General features: G+C 38.8%; 1 protein-coding gene across 4 annotated transcripts in view; it reads right to left on the reverse strand.

The window, feature by feature from the left end:
* Nucleotides 1-12,582: 12,582 nt before the first annotated feature.
* LOC124615761 (neurofilament heavy polypeptide-like) overlaps nt 12,583-17,013 on the reverse strand; it is an 87,865-nt gene continuing 83,434 nt past the window's right edge. For all 4 annotated transcript variants that reach the window (XM_047143886.1, XM_047143876.1, XM_047143860.1 and 1 more), the window contains 3 exons: nt 15,320-15,409; nt 14,080-14,330; nt 12,583-13,924 (listed from right to left, as the gene is read on the reverse strand). In XM_047143886.1, the coding sequence (XP_046999842.1) occupies nt 13,385-13,924; nt 14,080-14,330; nt 15,320-15,409 (881 nt within the window). In that variant the 3' untranslated portion in view covers nt 12,583-13,384. The remainder of the gene's footprint in view (nt 13,925-14,079; nt 14,331-15,319; nt 15,410-17,013) is intronic.

Here is a 17,013-nt window from a genome sequence, read left to right on the forward strand (position 1 = left end):
ATTAGTGAATCCTATCACTGATTTCCTTTCACACAGAATTTTAATCCCATTTTGAATCTTACTTCGGTCACTATTTCTTCGACGTATAGATTGGACAGCAGGGGCGAAGGACTGCGTCCTTTCTTATGCCCTTTTTAATGTGAGCATTTTGTTCTTGGTCTTCCAATCTTCTTGTTCCTCTTAGTTCTAGGTACATGTTACCATGTCTGTCCCTACAGCGTACTCAGAATTTTGAGCTTCTTGCACCAATTTGCATTGCTGAACGCTTTTTTCCTAGGTCGCCAAATGCTATAAACATGTCTCCATTTTTCTTTGACCTTGGTTCCATAATCAAACACAACGTGAGAACTGCTCTCTGATACCCTTACCTTCCCTAAAGCCAAACTGACTGTCATCTAACTGTTCCTCAGTTTTCTTTTCCATTCTATTGTATACTGTATTACTACAAACATAAGCTGCTCTTCTTTCCCTCACTTTGCCTGTAATTGAGATTTTCCACCCTCAATTATAAATTGTTAATTTCAAAATGACATGTACTCTATCTTGTGGGTTGAAAAACTTAATACATTAGCCGCAACTGAAGTGCGGGTCAACGTTTTAACATACACCAAATGGCTTCAGTCGGTACAGACAACTGTTTTCAATTAACACAATATAGCCACCCACAGTTAGCACGTGATGGTGTGTTCAATGCATGCTCGTAAGCACATGGAATTTCAAATAACAGAAATGTATTATGTATTTGATGTGGTTGAAATTTGATGATGTGTTCATCAAAGTTACTCTTTGCTACAATATATGTAGCAGTTACTGCATAAATCAAATTTATTAGTGAAGGTATTTGGAACGCTTTTTACTACTACTACTACTATACTGCAGATGCATATATTTATTTTACTTCATACATTTCATTTTACCTGTTGAAAACATTCTCAGTTTTAGCATTTGTCCTATTTCCACTTATATTTGGAAATGTCATTTGCTTCCACGTTTTAATAGTTGCAAACACGGATTTCAAATTTCTATAACAAGCATAAAGCATTTATAAACAGTGGCCACACAAACAAAGAATTGTAATAAAGTCCAATTTAGACACATGGAGGCAAAATTCACACGACACTAAGTGGATTACGAGTAACAAAATTTTATTCCTTTTGCTGAAAATATGTAAGTACATTAAATTTGAACACAACGAAACTTCACACAGTTCGTCCAATTTATGCCAGACATCAGTTTACCCAAATCAAGTACAGTCACTTCTCACAAGGGAATCTCCCCATCGCACCCCCCTCAGATTTAGTTATAAGTTGGCACAGTGGAGAGGCCTTGAAAAACTGAACACCGATCAATCAAGAAAACAGGAAGAAATTGTGTGGAACTATGAAAAAAATAAGCATAATATACACACTGAGTAGTCCATGCGCAAGATAGGCAAAATCAAGGACAGTGTGAGCTCAGGAGCATCGTGGTCCCGTGGTTAGCGTGAGCAGCTGCAGAACGAGAGGTCCTTGGTTCAAGTCTTCTCTCGAGTGAAAAGTTTACTTTCTTTATTTTTACAAAGTTATGATCTGTCCGTTTATTCATTGACGTCTCTGTTCACTGTAATAAGTTTAGTGTCTGTGTTTTGCGACCGCACCGCAAAAAATGTGCGATTAGTAAACGAAAGGCCGTGCATCTCCAATGGAAACCAAAAACATTTGATCGCAAGGTCATAGGTCAACCGATTCCTCCACAGGAAAACACGTCTGATATATTCCATATGACGCTGGGGACGGCATGTGCGTCACATGACAGGAATATGTTGTCGACCCACCTAACTTGTACACTTGGCGAATGTGTAAAAAATATTATTCTACCTTGCCAGATTTAGGTTTTCTTGTGGATGTGATAATCACTCCCAAAAAAGTGATAAAAACATAAGTGTTTGTCTCATAAACTGCAACAAATGAATGCAGGAATACTCTCTCTTCCTTGCGCTGTAGTAGACTGACATGGTGTTTCAATGTTTGTTTAGGTGTAGCACCCCCATTCTACGGCGCAGTTACCTCGCATCGGACAGACGATAATAATTGTCTAAAAATAAAAAATTAAACTTTTCACTCGAGGGAAGACTTGAACCAAGGACGTCTCATTCCCCAGCTGCTCACGCTAACCACAGGACCACGGCGGTCCTTAGCTCACACTATCCTTGATGTTGCCTATCTTACGCATGGACTGCTCAGTTTGTATATTTTTCTTATTTTTTCATAGTTCCACACAACTTCTTCCTGTTTTCTCAATTGATCTGTGTTCAGTTTTTCAAGGCCTATCCACTGTATAACTAAATCTGAGGGGGGTGCGATGGGGAGGTTCCCTTGTCAGCATCACCAGAGTCTGAATCTTCACAGTCACTGGGCAAGCCAGAATGCTGCTCAGATTCACTGTCTTAAAGAACGTCCTCTTCAGTTCCATCAAGATAACTCTAAATTGCCTTTATTTTACTTAACAAGTTCTTCCAATACTGACTGCCAAGTAGCCTAATTCCAACAGCACACTTCCGACGCAAAAATAATATTGCAAATAGCCTTCTGGCATTAATTTGCAATGTTTATTATAAAATCTCTCTACAGGTTGCAACACACTCGTCATGCCACCCGGGATGATAAAGTTACAATTTCCTTCATTCTCAGATTCTGTTTCACTCCATCACAAATATGCACGCAAAAACTGCCCCACAAAACACTGATTTTGAGTAAAGAAGAGCTCCTGGCTGCTTATCCACAACTGTAGAAATCCAGTCTAGGACCAGCTCCTCTGTCATCCATCAATAGGACCAGCTCCTCTGTCATCCATCAATCATCGCAACAATACCAGGTGGGAAGCTCTCTCCGCTGGGGAAGGTTTTCTGATTAAAAACCACACACGGTGGCAGTCTTCATCCACCAGCTTTAATACTTACCACCACCGTGCACTGCTGCTCTTCAGCACTACATGTACGTATTTGTACATTACGTTCACCTACAGTATTTATCATAGTGCTGCTTGGCAGCATTTAGTCTGCATTCACTATCTGGCAAAGTAAATAAAATCAGACTACATAATGCTGGAAAGATAATGAACTGTTCTCTTACGGTTGTGGCAGTTTTTCTGCAATTGTTGTTCTGCGACAAACAGATTGTTTCATTGCATAAACTGCCAAGCCCACCCATACAAAACAAATTCTCCTGGGAAAATGTTTCTTTTATGTGCTATTTTGCGGCATTACATTTGAATCATTTCTGTCTGAACTGCATATTCACATTTCCTAGTCAAGCAAGTCTCTTCCACGTCTGGATATTTGCACTTTTTCCCTTGAAATGCACACTGACCTTTCGAATTATTCAAATGTTTCTGTTCAGCTGCACAACACTAACAAATGTTTTTTCAGCACCATCAGTCCAGCTTCCCATTTTCCTTAGCATAACTGATAACTAAGTTTAATTTCGTCAAGTATATAGTGTGCTCCTTTCCCACCATCACTCACAAACCAACAAATCAAATGTTCACTTGCCCTCAGCTTACACTATCCCTTGGATTATTCATGTCACCAGCCCTCACAATAAATCCGGTACTTCCAAGACACCTGTCAGGTATACGTGACCTGCCATGTAGTGGTAGAGCAGATGAAGCTACAGTTTTAGCAGACTGTTCTAAGGTGCCAACTTAGCAGTTACACTGCACCTAGGTGAGCACTGTAAATGGGGCTGCTCAAAGTATTGTCCAACTGAACTTTCTTGTAAATTTAGTAGCGCAATCTATATTTGAAATATATTTTTTAGTGTAATCTCACATCAAAATCTTAGATACAGCCTATATTCACACAAATACTGTATATTCTTGTCGGCAGCTTAAATATGCGAGTTGATAAGTTGATTAAGTGATAGTTTTCGCAATTATCTGCCCTTGTTATCTCAAACATTTTGTCTATATTTTTCTGAGTCTTCATAGGATGTCTCCAGTCTCAGATTCTACACACAAACTTAAATAGCTGTTTGATTGCCACTTACCCCAATGACTTTAGAAATTTCGGTGGAATGTTTACCTATCCCTTCCGTCTTACTTAATCCCAAGTCCTCCAGAGATCTTAAATTCTGACTAATACTGGCTCCTACAGACTAATTTCTTCCTGCAATACAAAATCAGCCAAGTCCTTTTTCCTCACAGAGGCCTCTAATGTACTCACTCCACTTATCTGCTCCGTTCTGTGTTTATCTGTGGGATTCCCATTGCACTCTTGATGTTACCAGCCTTGCCCATAACCCTTCACAGGCAATTTTTGTAGCAACTCAGCTATCCTTTAGAATTGTGATCAAATTACTATTATTTTTTGATAATTTTATTTTTGTGATTGACAAAAAACTATGGTGATATATACACATCACCGAGGCACCTATGTAAGGTATGAAAATTTTGGTGGTAAATGGATTTCCCACTTCCTTTTGTGAGCTGTTGCATGCTGACATCACATGTAAAAAATATTGACCTTTGTGTTTTTATTACATTTTCTTTTACTTTGTTTAAAAAATAATTGTTACTGATGTTAAAGTTTAATTACCACAATGTGAGAACAATCCTCGACACTATCATGCAATCCGTAGTATGAGCTGATAAATGTCTCAATGTATACTGCAGAAGTGAAGCAAAGTTTTCTAACAACAGTAGAGACCCCACAACATGAAGCAGCTGATTGTTGCAGCAGTTTTCATACGCCTGACACAGTGTACTACCATAAGATGTACTCCCAAAAGCTTAGGGATACCACAGTGATGGTAGCAAGTGTGCTTCCAAAGACAATTTTGTGGTAAATATACTTCCCAGAAACCACAAAAAAAGTTTGGTGGAACATATACTGCCCACACTCTTGAAGGCTATGTTTCACAACAAACAGAAACTACAGCTGGTGCAACATACTGCCACTAGATACCAGGAGTGTAAAGAAGTGGTAACACACATTCCCTTAAATTCTGTAAAGAAACATTTAATTTGAAGTATCTGCCCCATGGAAGGTGAAAGGGTTAATTTCATCTTAGGGTGTTTTGACTTTTTTAAATGGCGAATCAGTCCTGACAAACAGTTCTTTTTCGATTTCTTCACACCTTTCCTGCAGTAGTTTTGCCTCAGCAGCCCTGCAGTTGCTATTTATTTCATTCCTAAGACATGAATATTGCTGTACTCATTTCTTTCCATGAACATTTTTGTACCACCACCTTTCATTGATGAAGTGTTCCATTTGTTATCGAAGGTTTCTTCATAATTCTTTGTACCAATGTTTGCCCAACATCTATCATTGTTCTATTTTACATTTGTTCATTCTTCAATTGAGATGCCTACACTGGCGTTTCTTACCACACTATCCACATCCTTAGTGGATTTTAAACACGTCTCGTCATTCCTCAATACTTCAGTACCCTACTTCCTTCCGTACCAATTCTTTCGGATGATTCTCTTTAACCACAGTCTACTCTTCTTCATTACAAATTTGGGTCTGCCTGCACCTGGATATGTTTTACAGTACAATACCTGATTTCAGAACCTTTGATTATGATGTAACTCCAGCTGGAATTCTTTTGTCTCTCCCAGTCTTTTCCAAGAACAGTGGAACTTTGATTTTATGTTCTCCAATTTCATGGTTTTCGCAATTCTACACGATAAATTTGTATTCCCTGTGTAAAACCCATAAGATCAATGCTGGAAATTCCCTGATTATACATATCTTCCCTGTAAGGTTTACCACAATTCTACAGTCTTACTCAACACCTCACCCGACTTCTCGTTTTCTTCCTATTGATATTTAACATGACTTAACGAGTTTTAAGTGGCAGGAAAGACAAATGGTTTGAACGACGGGTTGTAGTGGAGCTAAAGGAATATTTTTGGCTGTTGCAGAGAGGGGAGACATGAGAGGAAATGCTGACAATCCAGAGACTGGCTTTGCCAACACAGTTTTCAGCTTCAATGCACAATTATAATACAACTACTGCTAGAAGAGCCAATATGTACTGGAGGGACACAGTCTCCACCTTTTCTAGTGCCACTTATAATTCAAGCCTTGTACTTTCATATGTATTTCTGATGTACTGTATTCAGCAACAATATCAACTGTTAACCTTTTAAATTCAAGCACTGAGTGTCCAAGAATATGCTCTGTTAGAATAAAGGAAACGTCAGCAATTTCAGCTAGTGAGCTCTTATTGGCTGCAACTTGTTATGCAATCAACAGCCAGCACAGGCACCACATTACACTAAAGCTCATTTTACACGCGTGACTTACTGGTCAAAATCTACTACTCTACGTGCTTGCACCTTTCATACTTGCAACTAAATCGGCGACCAAACATGACACGAGTGTGTGTCTAACTTCAATGATCTATAAATTGTGCCGAGAGTAGAGTTCTCAATTTTTGAGGATGCTGTACGATGGGTATGCACCGACTATGGCAGTACCTGCTATAGTTCAATTCTTTTATCTTCGCGGCTCGCGCATGCCCGCCTAGACGCGGGAGATTGCTGCGTTGCCAGTTGCACACGACGCACGCGCCAATAGAAGCAGCGCCATAGTATAGCATAGTTCGCAAGCTTACGTTTAGGGGGGAGCGCGCAGTTCGTGAAGTAAAGCCACCACGGCCGCATTAACCCTTTCGCTGCTACAAAGATGTGCTCCCTGCATTCCGCGCTGTGAGCGATTTTGTCACTGCACTGCTCGCCTGTGCAGACACATTGTGTTCCGACTGCTTTGACACTCTTATCATTCGATTCCACAAAAACTATTTGGCTCAAAAATTAGATTTTTACCTATCTTCTTGACTGATACCTCCCCCCATAAATGACTTAATTTTGTTTCGATGTTCAACGCAGTTATTACGCAGCATTAAATATAGTAAACCATTGCACGAAATTTTGAAGAGTTTGCAGAGGTAAAAGTCCATAGAGTATACTTTCCGGATGGTCGATTTTAGTTGCCACAATGTTGAGAATGAAATGTGGACGAGATACCTATATATTTCTTTTAATTTAAGTACCACATAAGTGTCGCATGTAATATTGAGAAATATTCCACCTTTCGCGACTGTAACAAAAGTTTTACTTACACTGGGCACGTTTGGCTTTATTTTAAAGCACTTCAATCAATCAAAAGGAAGTAGACAAAATACATTAAACAAAACTGTGGACTTACAAAAACATTAGGACTTGAATATACCGTCTGTCAGTGAAGTGCTCAGAGCTATGTCAAATATAATTTTGTGTGTGGCACATACAAACAGCATTTATTTGCTAAAACATGAGCCAACACATACGTTGAATATTGTGCTACCGCAGCACAAAACTACGAAAGGTGACTTGGCAATGGAGGACACAAAATACATGATGCTTCAAAAGAGAGAAACGCGTCTGGTCTAAGTAAATCGCTTATTACAGTTGCAGAAGAGGGATATATTTCAATACCATTGGTAAAACTGTGAATGTGGAACAAAAACAAGAAATAGAACATGAATACCATTGTGTATGTGCCATACCTTTCACCGATGGAAGTGCTTTAAAATAAAGCCAAAAGCGCTGTGTGTAAATAAAACTTTTATTACAGTCGCGAAAGACGGAATATTTCTCAATATTACATACGACACCTATGTGGTACTTAAATTAAATGAGATATTGTTATACAGTAAATATTATATGAAATTTAGGTATCTTGTCCACATTTCACTCTCAACATTGTGGCAACTAAAATCGACCATACGGAAAGTATACGCTATGCACTTTTACCTCTGCAAACTCTTCAAAATTTCGTGCAATGGTTTACTACATTTAATGCTGCACATCAAAACAAAATTAAGTCATTTATGGGGGGAAGGTATCAGGAAAGAAGACGTGTAAAAATCAAATTTTTTGGGCAAATAGTTTTTGGAAATCGAATGATAAGTGTGTCAGAGCAGTGGGAACACCATTTGTCTGCACAGGCGAGAAGTGCAGTGATGACAAAATCGCGCACAGCGCGGAATGCGGGGAGCACGCGTCTGCAGCAGCGAAAAAGTTAATGAAGAGGCAAAGCACTAGAAATTTCATTCAAACGAATAAAATTCGTGAAGTAAGCCACTCCAATATTGTTTTTAAATAAAGAAAATATTAAGCACTGCACAAGGTTTGAACTCATAATCTTTCACTTGGCAGCCCAACACCTTAACCGTTCCGCTATCTCACCTCATCAGACAGTGTAACTCCATAAGGACTCTAACACCTCACGCAACTACTTATAAACACTGTTGGTACGACTATGAATTACTCACGCTTCGTCGAAGTACGATAGGAAATAAACAATTACCGCTGTTGTTTATTGCGAAAAAGCAGTTTGTGAGATTGAAACAAACACCTTTCCTTGCTATCGCCTGAATTAGGAGTCTTATTGCTTGTTTGGTTTAATTAATAGAATATGAAGCAATTGGTATAAAGAATACTTTTTCCAAACTTTCTATAAAAGAAAGCCTGCTATCAAGACATTGCTTTTGTTCTATTACTTTATTTATGACTGAACGTTTCTAAAACTGAAGACACTCGTCCGTGCTCTGCACTGCAGTCGAGATGTGACAACGTCGTTCTCTGTTCATTGGCTGACTGTGTTTTGTGACATCAGATGCGCAGAACGAACCTAAACTCGGCCGCCAAGATATATGACGCGCACTTTAACAGTAAGTTATAACGTATTCCAATTGAGTTTACCCCTATTACGGATATGGATTTTATGTTTTCGCAGCTTCTTAATCTTTGTTGTGTTTTTTGCTTTGTTTTTGTCTTACACTGGAATGTTACCCAAGGTCCTGGTATTTTTTCCTACTAGTGTGTGTTCTGCAGAGTGAGAAGACATATCTAAAACCAAAAAGTACAGGGTTATTACAAATGATTGAAGCGGTTTCACAGCTCTACAATAACTTTATTATTTGAGATATTTTCACAATGCTTTGCACACACATACAAAAACTCAAAAAATTTTTTTAGGCATTCACAAATGTTCGATATGTGCCCCTTTAGTGATTCGGCAGACATCAAGCCGATAATCAAGTTCCTCCCACACTCGGCGCAGCATGTCCCCATCAATGAGTTCGAAAGCATCGTTGATGCGAGCTCGCAGTTCTGGCACATTTCTTGGTAGAGGAGGTTTAAACACTGAATCTTTCACATTACCCCACAGAAAGAAATCGCATGGGGTTAAGTCAGGAGAGCGTGGAGGCCATGACATGAATTGCTGATCATGATCTCCACCACGACCGATCCATCGGTTTTCCAATCTCCTGTTTAAGAAATGCCGAACATCATGATGGAAGTGCGGTGGAGCACCATCCTGTTGAAAGACGAAGTCTGCGCTGTCGGTCTCCAGTTGTGGCATGAGCCAATTTCCTAGCATGTCCAGATACACGTGTCCTGTAACGTTTTTTTCGCAGAAGAAAAAGGGGCAGTAAACTTTAAACCGTGAGACTGCACAAAACACGTTAACTTTTGATGAATTTGCTGCACGAATGCGTGAGGATTCTCTACCGCCCAGATTCGCTCACTGTGTCTGTTCAATTCACCATTAAGAAAAACTGTTGCTTCATCACTGAAAACAAGTTTCACACTGAACGCATCCTCTTCCATGAGCTGTTGGAACCGCGCCGAAAATTCAAAGCGTTTGACTTTGTCATCGGGTGTCAGGGCTTGTAGCAATTGTAAACGGTAAGGCTTCTGCTTTAGCCTTTTCCGTAAGATTTTCCAAACTGTCGGCTGTGGTACGTTTAGCTCCCTGCTTGCTTTATTCGTCGACTTCCGCAGGCTACGCGTGAAACTTGCCCGCACGCGTTCAACCGTTTCTTCGCTCACTGCAGGCCGACCCGTTGATTTCCCCTTACAGAGGCATCCAGAAGCTTTAAACTGCGCATACCATCGCCGAATGGAGTTAGCAGTTGGTGGATCTTTGTTGAACTTCGTCCTGAAGTGTCGTTGCACTGTTATGACTGACTGATGTGAGTGCATTTCAAGCACGACATACGCTTTCTCGGCTCCTGGCGCCATTTTGTCCCACTGCACTCTCGAGCGCTCTGACGGCAGAAACCTGAAGTGCGGCTTCAGCTGAACAAAACTTTATGAGTATTTCTACAGATCTGTAGTGTGTCGTGACCATATGTCAATGAATGGAGCTACAGTGAATTTATGAAATCGCTTCAATCATTTGTAATAGCCCTGTATTTACATTTTACAGAGAATGAACCGACCCTGTTTAGACAGAATGTGAATAGATAAACCATTTACTGAAAATTATTTCAGCAGTGACAAACTTTTTTAAAAAACTGCACTCTACATACTGTGACAGGTTTGCAAGCATGTACAGGGCTATTACAAATGATTGAAGCGATTTCATAAATTCACTGTAGCTCCATTCATTGACATATGGTCACGACACACTACAGATATGTAGAAAAACTCAAAGTTTTGTTCGACTGAAACCGCACTTCAGATTTCTGCCGCCAGAGCGCTCGAGAGTGCAGCGACACAAAATGGCGACAGGAGCCGAGAAAGCGTATGTCGTGCTTGAAATGCACTCACATCAGTCAGTCATAACAGTGCAACGACACTTCAGGACGAAGTTCAACAAAGATCCACCAACTGCTAACTCCATTCGGCAATGGTATGCGCAGTTTAAAGCTTCTGGATGCCTCTGTAAGGGGAAATCAACGGGTCGGCCTGCAGTGAGCGAAGAGACGGTTGAATGCGTGCGGGCAAGTTTCACGCGCAACGCTTTGAATTTTCGGCGCGGTTGCAACAGCTCATGGAAGAGGATGCGTTCAGTGCGAAACTTGTTTTCAGTGATGAAGCAACATTTTTTCTTAATGGTGAAGTGAACAGACACAATGAGCGAATCTGGGCGGTAGAGAATCCTCACGCATTCGTGCAGCAAATTCGCAATTCACCAAAAGTTAACGTGTTTTGTGCAGTCTCGCAGTTTAAAGTTTACGGCCCCTTTTTCTTCTGCGAAAAAAACGTTACAGGACACGTGTATCTGGACATGCTAGAAAATTGGCTCATGCCACAACTGGAGACCGACAGCGCCGACTTCGTCTTTCAACAGGATGGTGCTCCACCTCACTTCCATCATGATGTTCGGCATTTCTTAAACAGGAGATTGGAAAACCGATGGATCGGTCGTGGTGGAGATCATGATCGGCAATTCATGTCATGGCCTCCACGCTCTCCCGACTTAACCCCATGCGATTTCTTTCTGTGGGTTTATGTGAAAGATTCAGTGTTTAAACCTCCTCTACCAAGAAACGTGCCAGAACTGCGAGCTCGCATCAACGATGTTTTCAAACTCATTGATGGGGACATGCTGCGCCAAGTGTGGGAGGAACTTGATTATCGGCTTGATGTCTGCCGAATCACTAAAGGGGCACATATCGAACATTTGTGAATGCCTAAAAAAACTTTTTGAGTTTTTGTATGTGTGTGCAAAGCATTGTGAAAATATCTCAAATAATAAAGTTATTGTAGAGCTGTGAAATCGCTTCAATCATTTGTAATAACCCTGTATTTTCTTGTATGTGTTCTGAAATGTTTGGATGACACTTCCTATTCTTTCAGTTCTCAAGAGTGTGAACAGTTTGACGAGAACTTCCACTGTGAATTCTGCTTCTGTCAATAATAAGCTCTATTGTAACTGCTTTCACCTATATTTTTTGTTATATTGTGATTTTTTCTTAAAACGGATAATCCTCAATCTAACTTTCACCATTTCAGATTCTATAATCGACAGCAGACATCTTTCAAAACACTAGCAATTTTGGCACTGATATGTAAATGAAAATGACCGTTCAAAACAGATGAGACACTATACAGAAATAAAATGACAGTAATCAATTGAGACACGGAAGTCACTCGTATAAAAGGGGCTTTTATCACACATAAAATGAGCTTGTTTGCTGTATACACCAGAGCTCACTGTACGCTCTTCACTTTTTGCTTTCTTCTCTGTGAACACAAAAAGAAAGATCTCTCAAAAACAGACATTCTGAAGTGTAATTTGGAGTCATAATATGTAATAAAATAGCTCTATCAAATGTACCAAGATACCAATTTCAATTTTTGGTGAGTTTTCATTTGCTGTTACACATCTGTGATTTTTTTTTATAGACAGATGAAATTCATTATCACAAATTATTGTATGAACATGGTATCGTACATTTAATTTCCTTCACTTATACAGGTTTTATGCCCAACCCAAGGGCAAAGCTGCCCTGAACCTCCAACCACCCTCTTTGACAAGGCCACTGGCAGAACGTAACTTTTGCCAGAAACCTTTGGTTGCCACTGCTGATGATTAATCAAAATTAAGCATTGGTGGGGTTTGAACCTGGGACGGAGGGCATTTTGATTAGTAAAAGAGGACACTACATAGAGATCTCCTCTAGATTATCACGTGTACTATTGCTCCTCTCAACTTTCAAGCTGCTATCAAAACAAAATGTATGTCTAAAGCTGACTGATGTGCAATGATTATCCCAATATATTAGTAACGAATGGTTTACATTCAGAATCAAATTGATGTAAGAATAACTAAAATTTATTTACCATACACATACATGACATACATTTGATATTGCCTGAAAGTCTATCAACAATTGGTTTTGTCTACAACTTCCTTCAGGTATTATATAGAATAACTACAAATTTCTAACAGGTCCATACATGAATAACTACGTTAAAATAGCTAGATGATCACAGAACACAAATACCCTTATTCAGTCAAGAGTTCAGCATGTACATTTTTAAACACCAACTTACAACATTCCTTTGTTTTTAATTTGTAAGATATATGTATGCACCAGTAAGTCATTATGATATCTGGCATACATTACTTTTCATAGCCTAAAATATATGCGAAGAAAGCAAAGGGATGAGAGAAACAATTTATGGATGACTTAATGGAACTCATTTCATCCACTGTGGATCTGAGATGTTTACAACAATACAACACATTACAGCTTCGCGTGTTAACGCAAATGTGTTCTATAAAGCCAGGAAACAAACACCATCACATATCTATACGTCCACATACAAGCATTGTAATTGTGTTTTGACAATAAAGTTTTCAAGGAGAACACATTGCTGCAACAAAAATGTATGTAAAAGATTGACTTTGATTGCAAGTGACACTAATTATGTATTTTTCTAAGCAATTCTTCATAGGGGAGCTGCAGATCATATGTGCACACATTTTCTGTGTTGTTTATATAGTTAGAGATACATACATATATATATATATAGTTTCTACACCTATTTCAAATTAACTTCTAACCTATACATGGAAATGTCTAATGAAAATCTTGAAATTTTTTTAAAAATGCGTTTAATCAACAGTTGTCGAAGGTGTTGGAGTTGTGTTACCGCCTTTCTTCACTGTACTTTCTCCTTCAGTTTTACCATCTGAAGACTTTTTCTCATCACCATCACCCTCTGCCATTGGCTCATCCTCTGCCTCTGCAGCAGTTTTTGTGGTAGATTCAACTACTTCTGAATCTGATGGGTTAGCTGTCGCATTACCCTTTTCACTATAGCGAAATCTGTCGTATCTGCCACCCTCTGCTCTAGAATCTTCATCTTCATCAGAAGACTTATTTCCAGGTTCTACTTCTCTAAGTAAGTCTCCTAAATCTTTATCAACATCAGCCCAAAGTTTGTCATCCATTCCAGCTTCCAAATCTTGATCCAAATCAACATCAACATTTTCCCCATCCATGCGACACTCAGCATTGTTTTCGAAAGAAAGATCTGCCGCTCTAGATTCATCATGCGAAGCATCACCTTCCTCATTTTCCTTCTTTCCAGACCCATCTCCATCCTTGGTAGAATCATCCTTATTCTCAGTAGCATCCTTGTCATCCTCATTCTGCATTCAAAAATTTCAATGAGCACACAAGCAAGTAAATTTCAACTATAGAATATTAATTATCAGTCACTAGTTTTCAAGTGGAAACTAAAATTACAAGGAGCAACATACAATCTAATGTACTTTAATTAACTGATCAATTCAGATCCACCAACCTCATTTGATTCTCCCTTTTCTTCATCTTTGGAAGAATCTTTTTCTGCATTTTCTTTAGCCATTTCCTTGCGATGAATTCTCTCTGCTTCTTTTCTGAGAGCCCTATCATCGCGATAACGCACATAGCGCTGTAAGTGTGTGCGTGTGCGACAATGAATTGAAAGTTCTCTTTCTGGATTATCAAACCGTGGCAGATAAAGACGACACAAATCGCAAAAATAAACTTCTACTTTCTTAACGTACTCTGCACCTGTAAAAGACAAAACCCAAAATACTTTACACCGTGTGTGCCACTTTCTTTAAATTACAACATACATGGTAATTTTAATAGTCATAAGTGGACTACCTATTTAAAGAAGCAGACAATACGCTGGTTCTATAAATAACTTAATACACTCTCTCCACTGAACTGTGCAGTTACAAATATGAATTGTGCAAAAGTATGTACCACAGTGAGAAGGCACAAACAACCATCAACATCAATTGATGCAAGAAAGTTCTTTATTATTGCCGATCCAATGTGACGACTTGATGATTGGATGTTACCAGTGACTCACAAGGAACAAGTGGCAAATTCATTCTCCTCGCATAATCTTTCCTGACTTAAGTTATTCATAAACATTCAATTACTTTTTGAGAGTATTCCATTCCGTACAAACTATAAAATATGACGAGAGGTAATTTTTTAGAGAATTATTCTACATAAAATTAATGCATCCATTGTTTAATCACAGCCCTTTGAGGTGGTTAACTTAGATATGTTATACAAAAAAAAGAGTCATTCATACATGTTTTCTTGAGACATAAAGCAAAAACTGACTAATTATAGATACTGCCAAACCTTAGGATACAATGCAGCAGTTTCAAAATTGTGCCACAAGATCAGTCACAAAACGTTAATACCACTATTGCCATTTTGCCTGTACAGTTAATCCTTTATTGTGACATTTTGCCTGTACAGTTAATCCTTTATTGTGACAATCATACTTCATTCTTCATCATTTAAAATCAGATTCAGAAGGCCTACACTCAGGTCAACTTACATTTATTTGTCCACGTATAGTACTGGAAATTTCTATGCAGTATTGAAGTGTCACATGAAATGTTACATTAACATCTTATGCATTCTAAAAGAATTTTTTTGTGAAATATTTAATAATTACTTTTAGAAACTAAAATACATACAATAACATTTATGAAAACAAACACAGAATTACTTATGCTTACAACTGGCCTTACCTAAACAAATTTTTGTTTTCGATTTCTTCTCTTCACCATCTTTATTTTCCTTTGACTTCCCTTCACCTTCTGACTCTTCATCGCCACTATCTGTCAAAGAAACAACACAATGAACTCAATTAGAAAGCACGAACATACACTGTACTAGCCCTTTCAGGCTAAGTAGTTTCAGAAAGAGACCACCAAAGTATTTTCACTTTGTGCCTACTGAAATTGTGGTTTCTAACTAGTACAAAAATATTAATCTGTGCAACATCTTGCAACAAGAAAGGAACTATGAGCTCCAGGCAGATGCAGTGGTTCTTGAAACAAATGGGAGTTGAGGGAAAGGTTATAGTGTTCCAATTCAGGTTTTTTCCTTCCAATGATAATGTGAAGGTAAGAGTTTTTCAGTTTACATCATCAGCAACTGTGACAGTTTCTACATTTTAGCTAATATTAAGTACTCCTTTTCCAGCAAAACTCCAGGATAGATTTTTTTAATTCCTGAGTCCGCAAAACTAAAAAAGGACAAATGTCTTCATGTTACCTTGTATGCATGTGCCCTCAACATTTACTTGGCCATGTTTCCACATCAACTCACTAGGTGGCAGGGCTGTGCTTAGGAACACACTGTTTGGGTTCGTAGCGCATTAGTTACAACAACAACAGATGCCAATTGGGAGTAGAGAGTGAACATTAAGTTTTGTGTTAAGCTCAGGAACACAATGATTAAGGAAGAAATTGCAGGTGAGGCACTTTCAGGAAGTCTTGTTTTCGAGTGGTCCAAAAGGTTTTGTGAGGGTAGAGATTCAGTGGAAGACAATCCCAGATCTGGTTGTCCATCTACAGCACATACTGCTGCAAATATGAAAAATGTAAGGCAGTTATTGCAAGGTGGTCATCGTGTAACTGTGTGTACGGTATCAGAACAAATTAATTTGAATCGTAAAATGTGTCATAAGATTTTATGTGAAGATTAAGAGAATGGAAAATAATGCAAAACTTGTTCCTCAAACACTGACAACCAGAAAGAGGAAAGATTAATTTCTGCTGAACTGTAGGATGGAGCCTGATGTAACTCCTCATTCATGTCATAATTATTGCTGGAGATGAAAATTTACGCTACCAGTATGACCCTCTCATGAAGGGTCGAAGTAGCGAATGGCAGAGCCCTGGATCACCAGCTCAAAAAAAGTCAAATGTCAACCTTTAAGAACAAAGAATGTTGATCACTAGTTTACCATTAGTGTGTTCCTCCAGGCCAAACAGTGAACCGAACTTGTTTACACTGAAGTCTTAAAACATTTGCGACAAGTAGTTCTGATGTCGCCTCCCTAACTTGTGCCATTCTAAGGACTTGCTCTCACTGCATGATAATGCAACATCCCATTCTGCTTTACCAAGAATCTGGCCAGACATGCTGTTACTGCCATCTTAGATCCACCACCTCTCACTGTGCAATTTTTTCTTGTTTCTGCGTGTAAAATAGTGCCTGAAACGAAAGCTTCCTCAAGATATTGCAGACATCCAACAGGCTGTGAATAATGAGCTTATAAATAGTGCAGCTGAAAATTTCCCTATATGCTTTTAAGACTTTCAGAAACCTTGACAATCGTGAACAGATAGCCAAGGAAATTACTTCAATAGAAGCTAGGATTGTTTGGTAAGTGCCATTTTCTATTTTAAACAGATGTAACCTTTCATTTACAGTA

This window comes from Schistocerca americana, chromosome 1, assembly GCF_021461395.2.
Source record: "Schistocerca americana isolate TAMUIC-IGC-003095 chromosome 1, iqSchAmer2.1, whole genome shotgun sequence".
Lineage (NCBI taxonomy): Eukaryota > Metazoa > Arthropoda > Insecta > Orthoptera > Acrididae > Schistocerca > Schistocerca americana.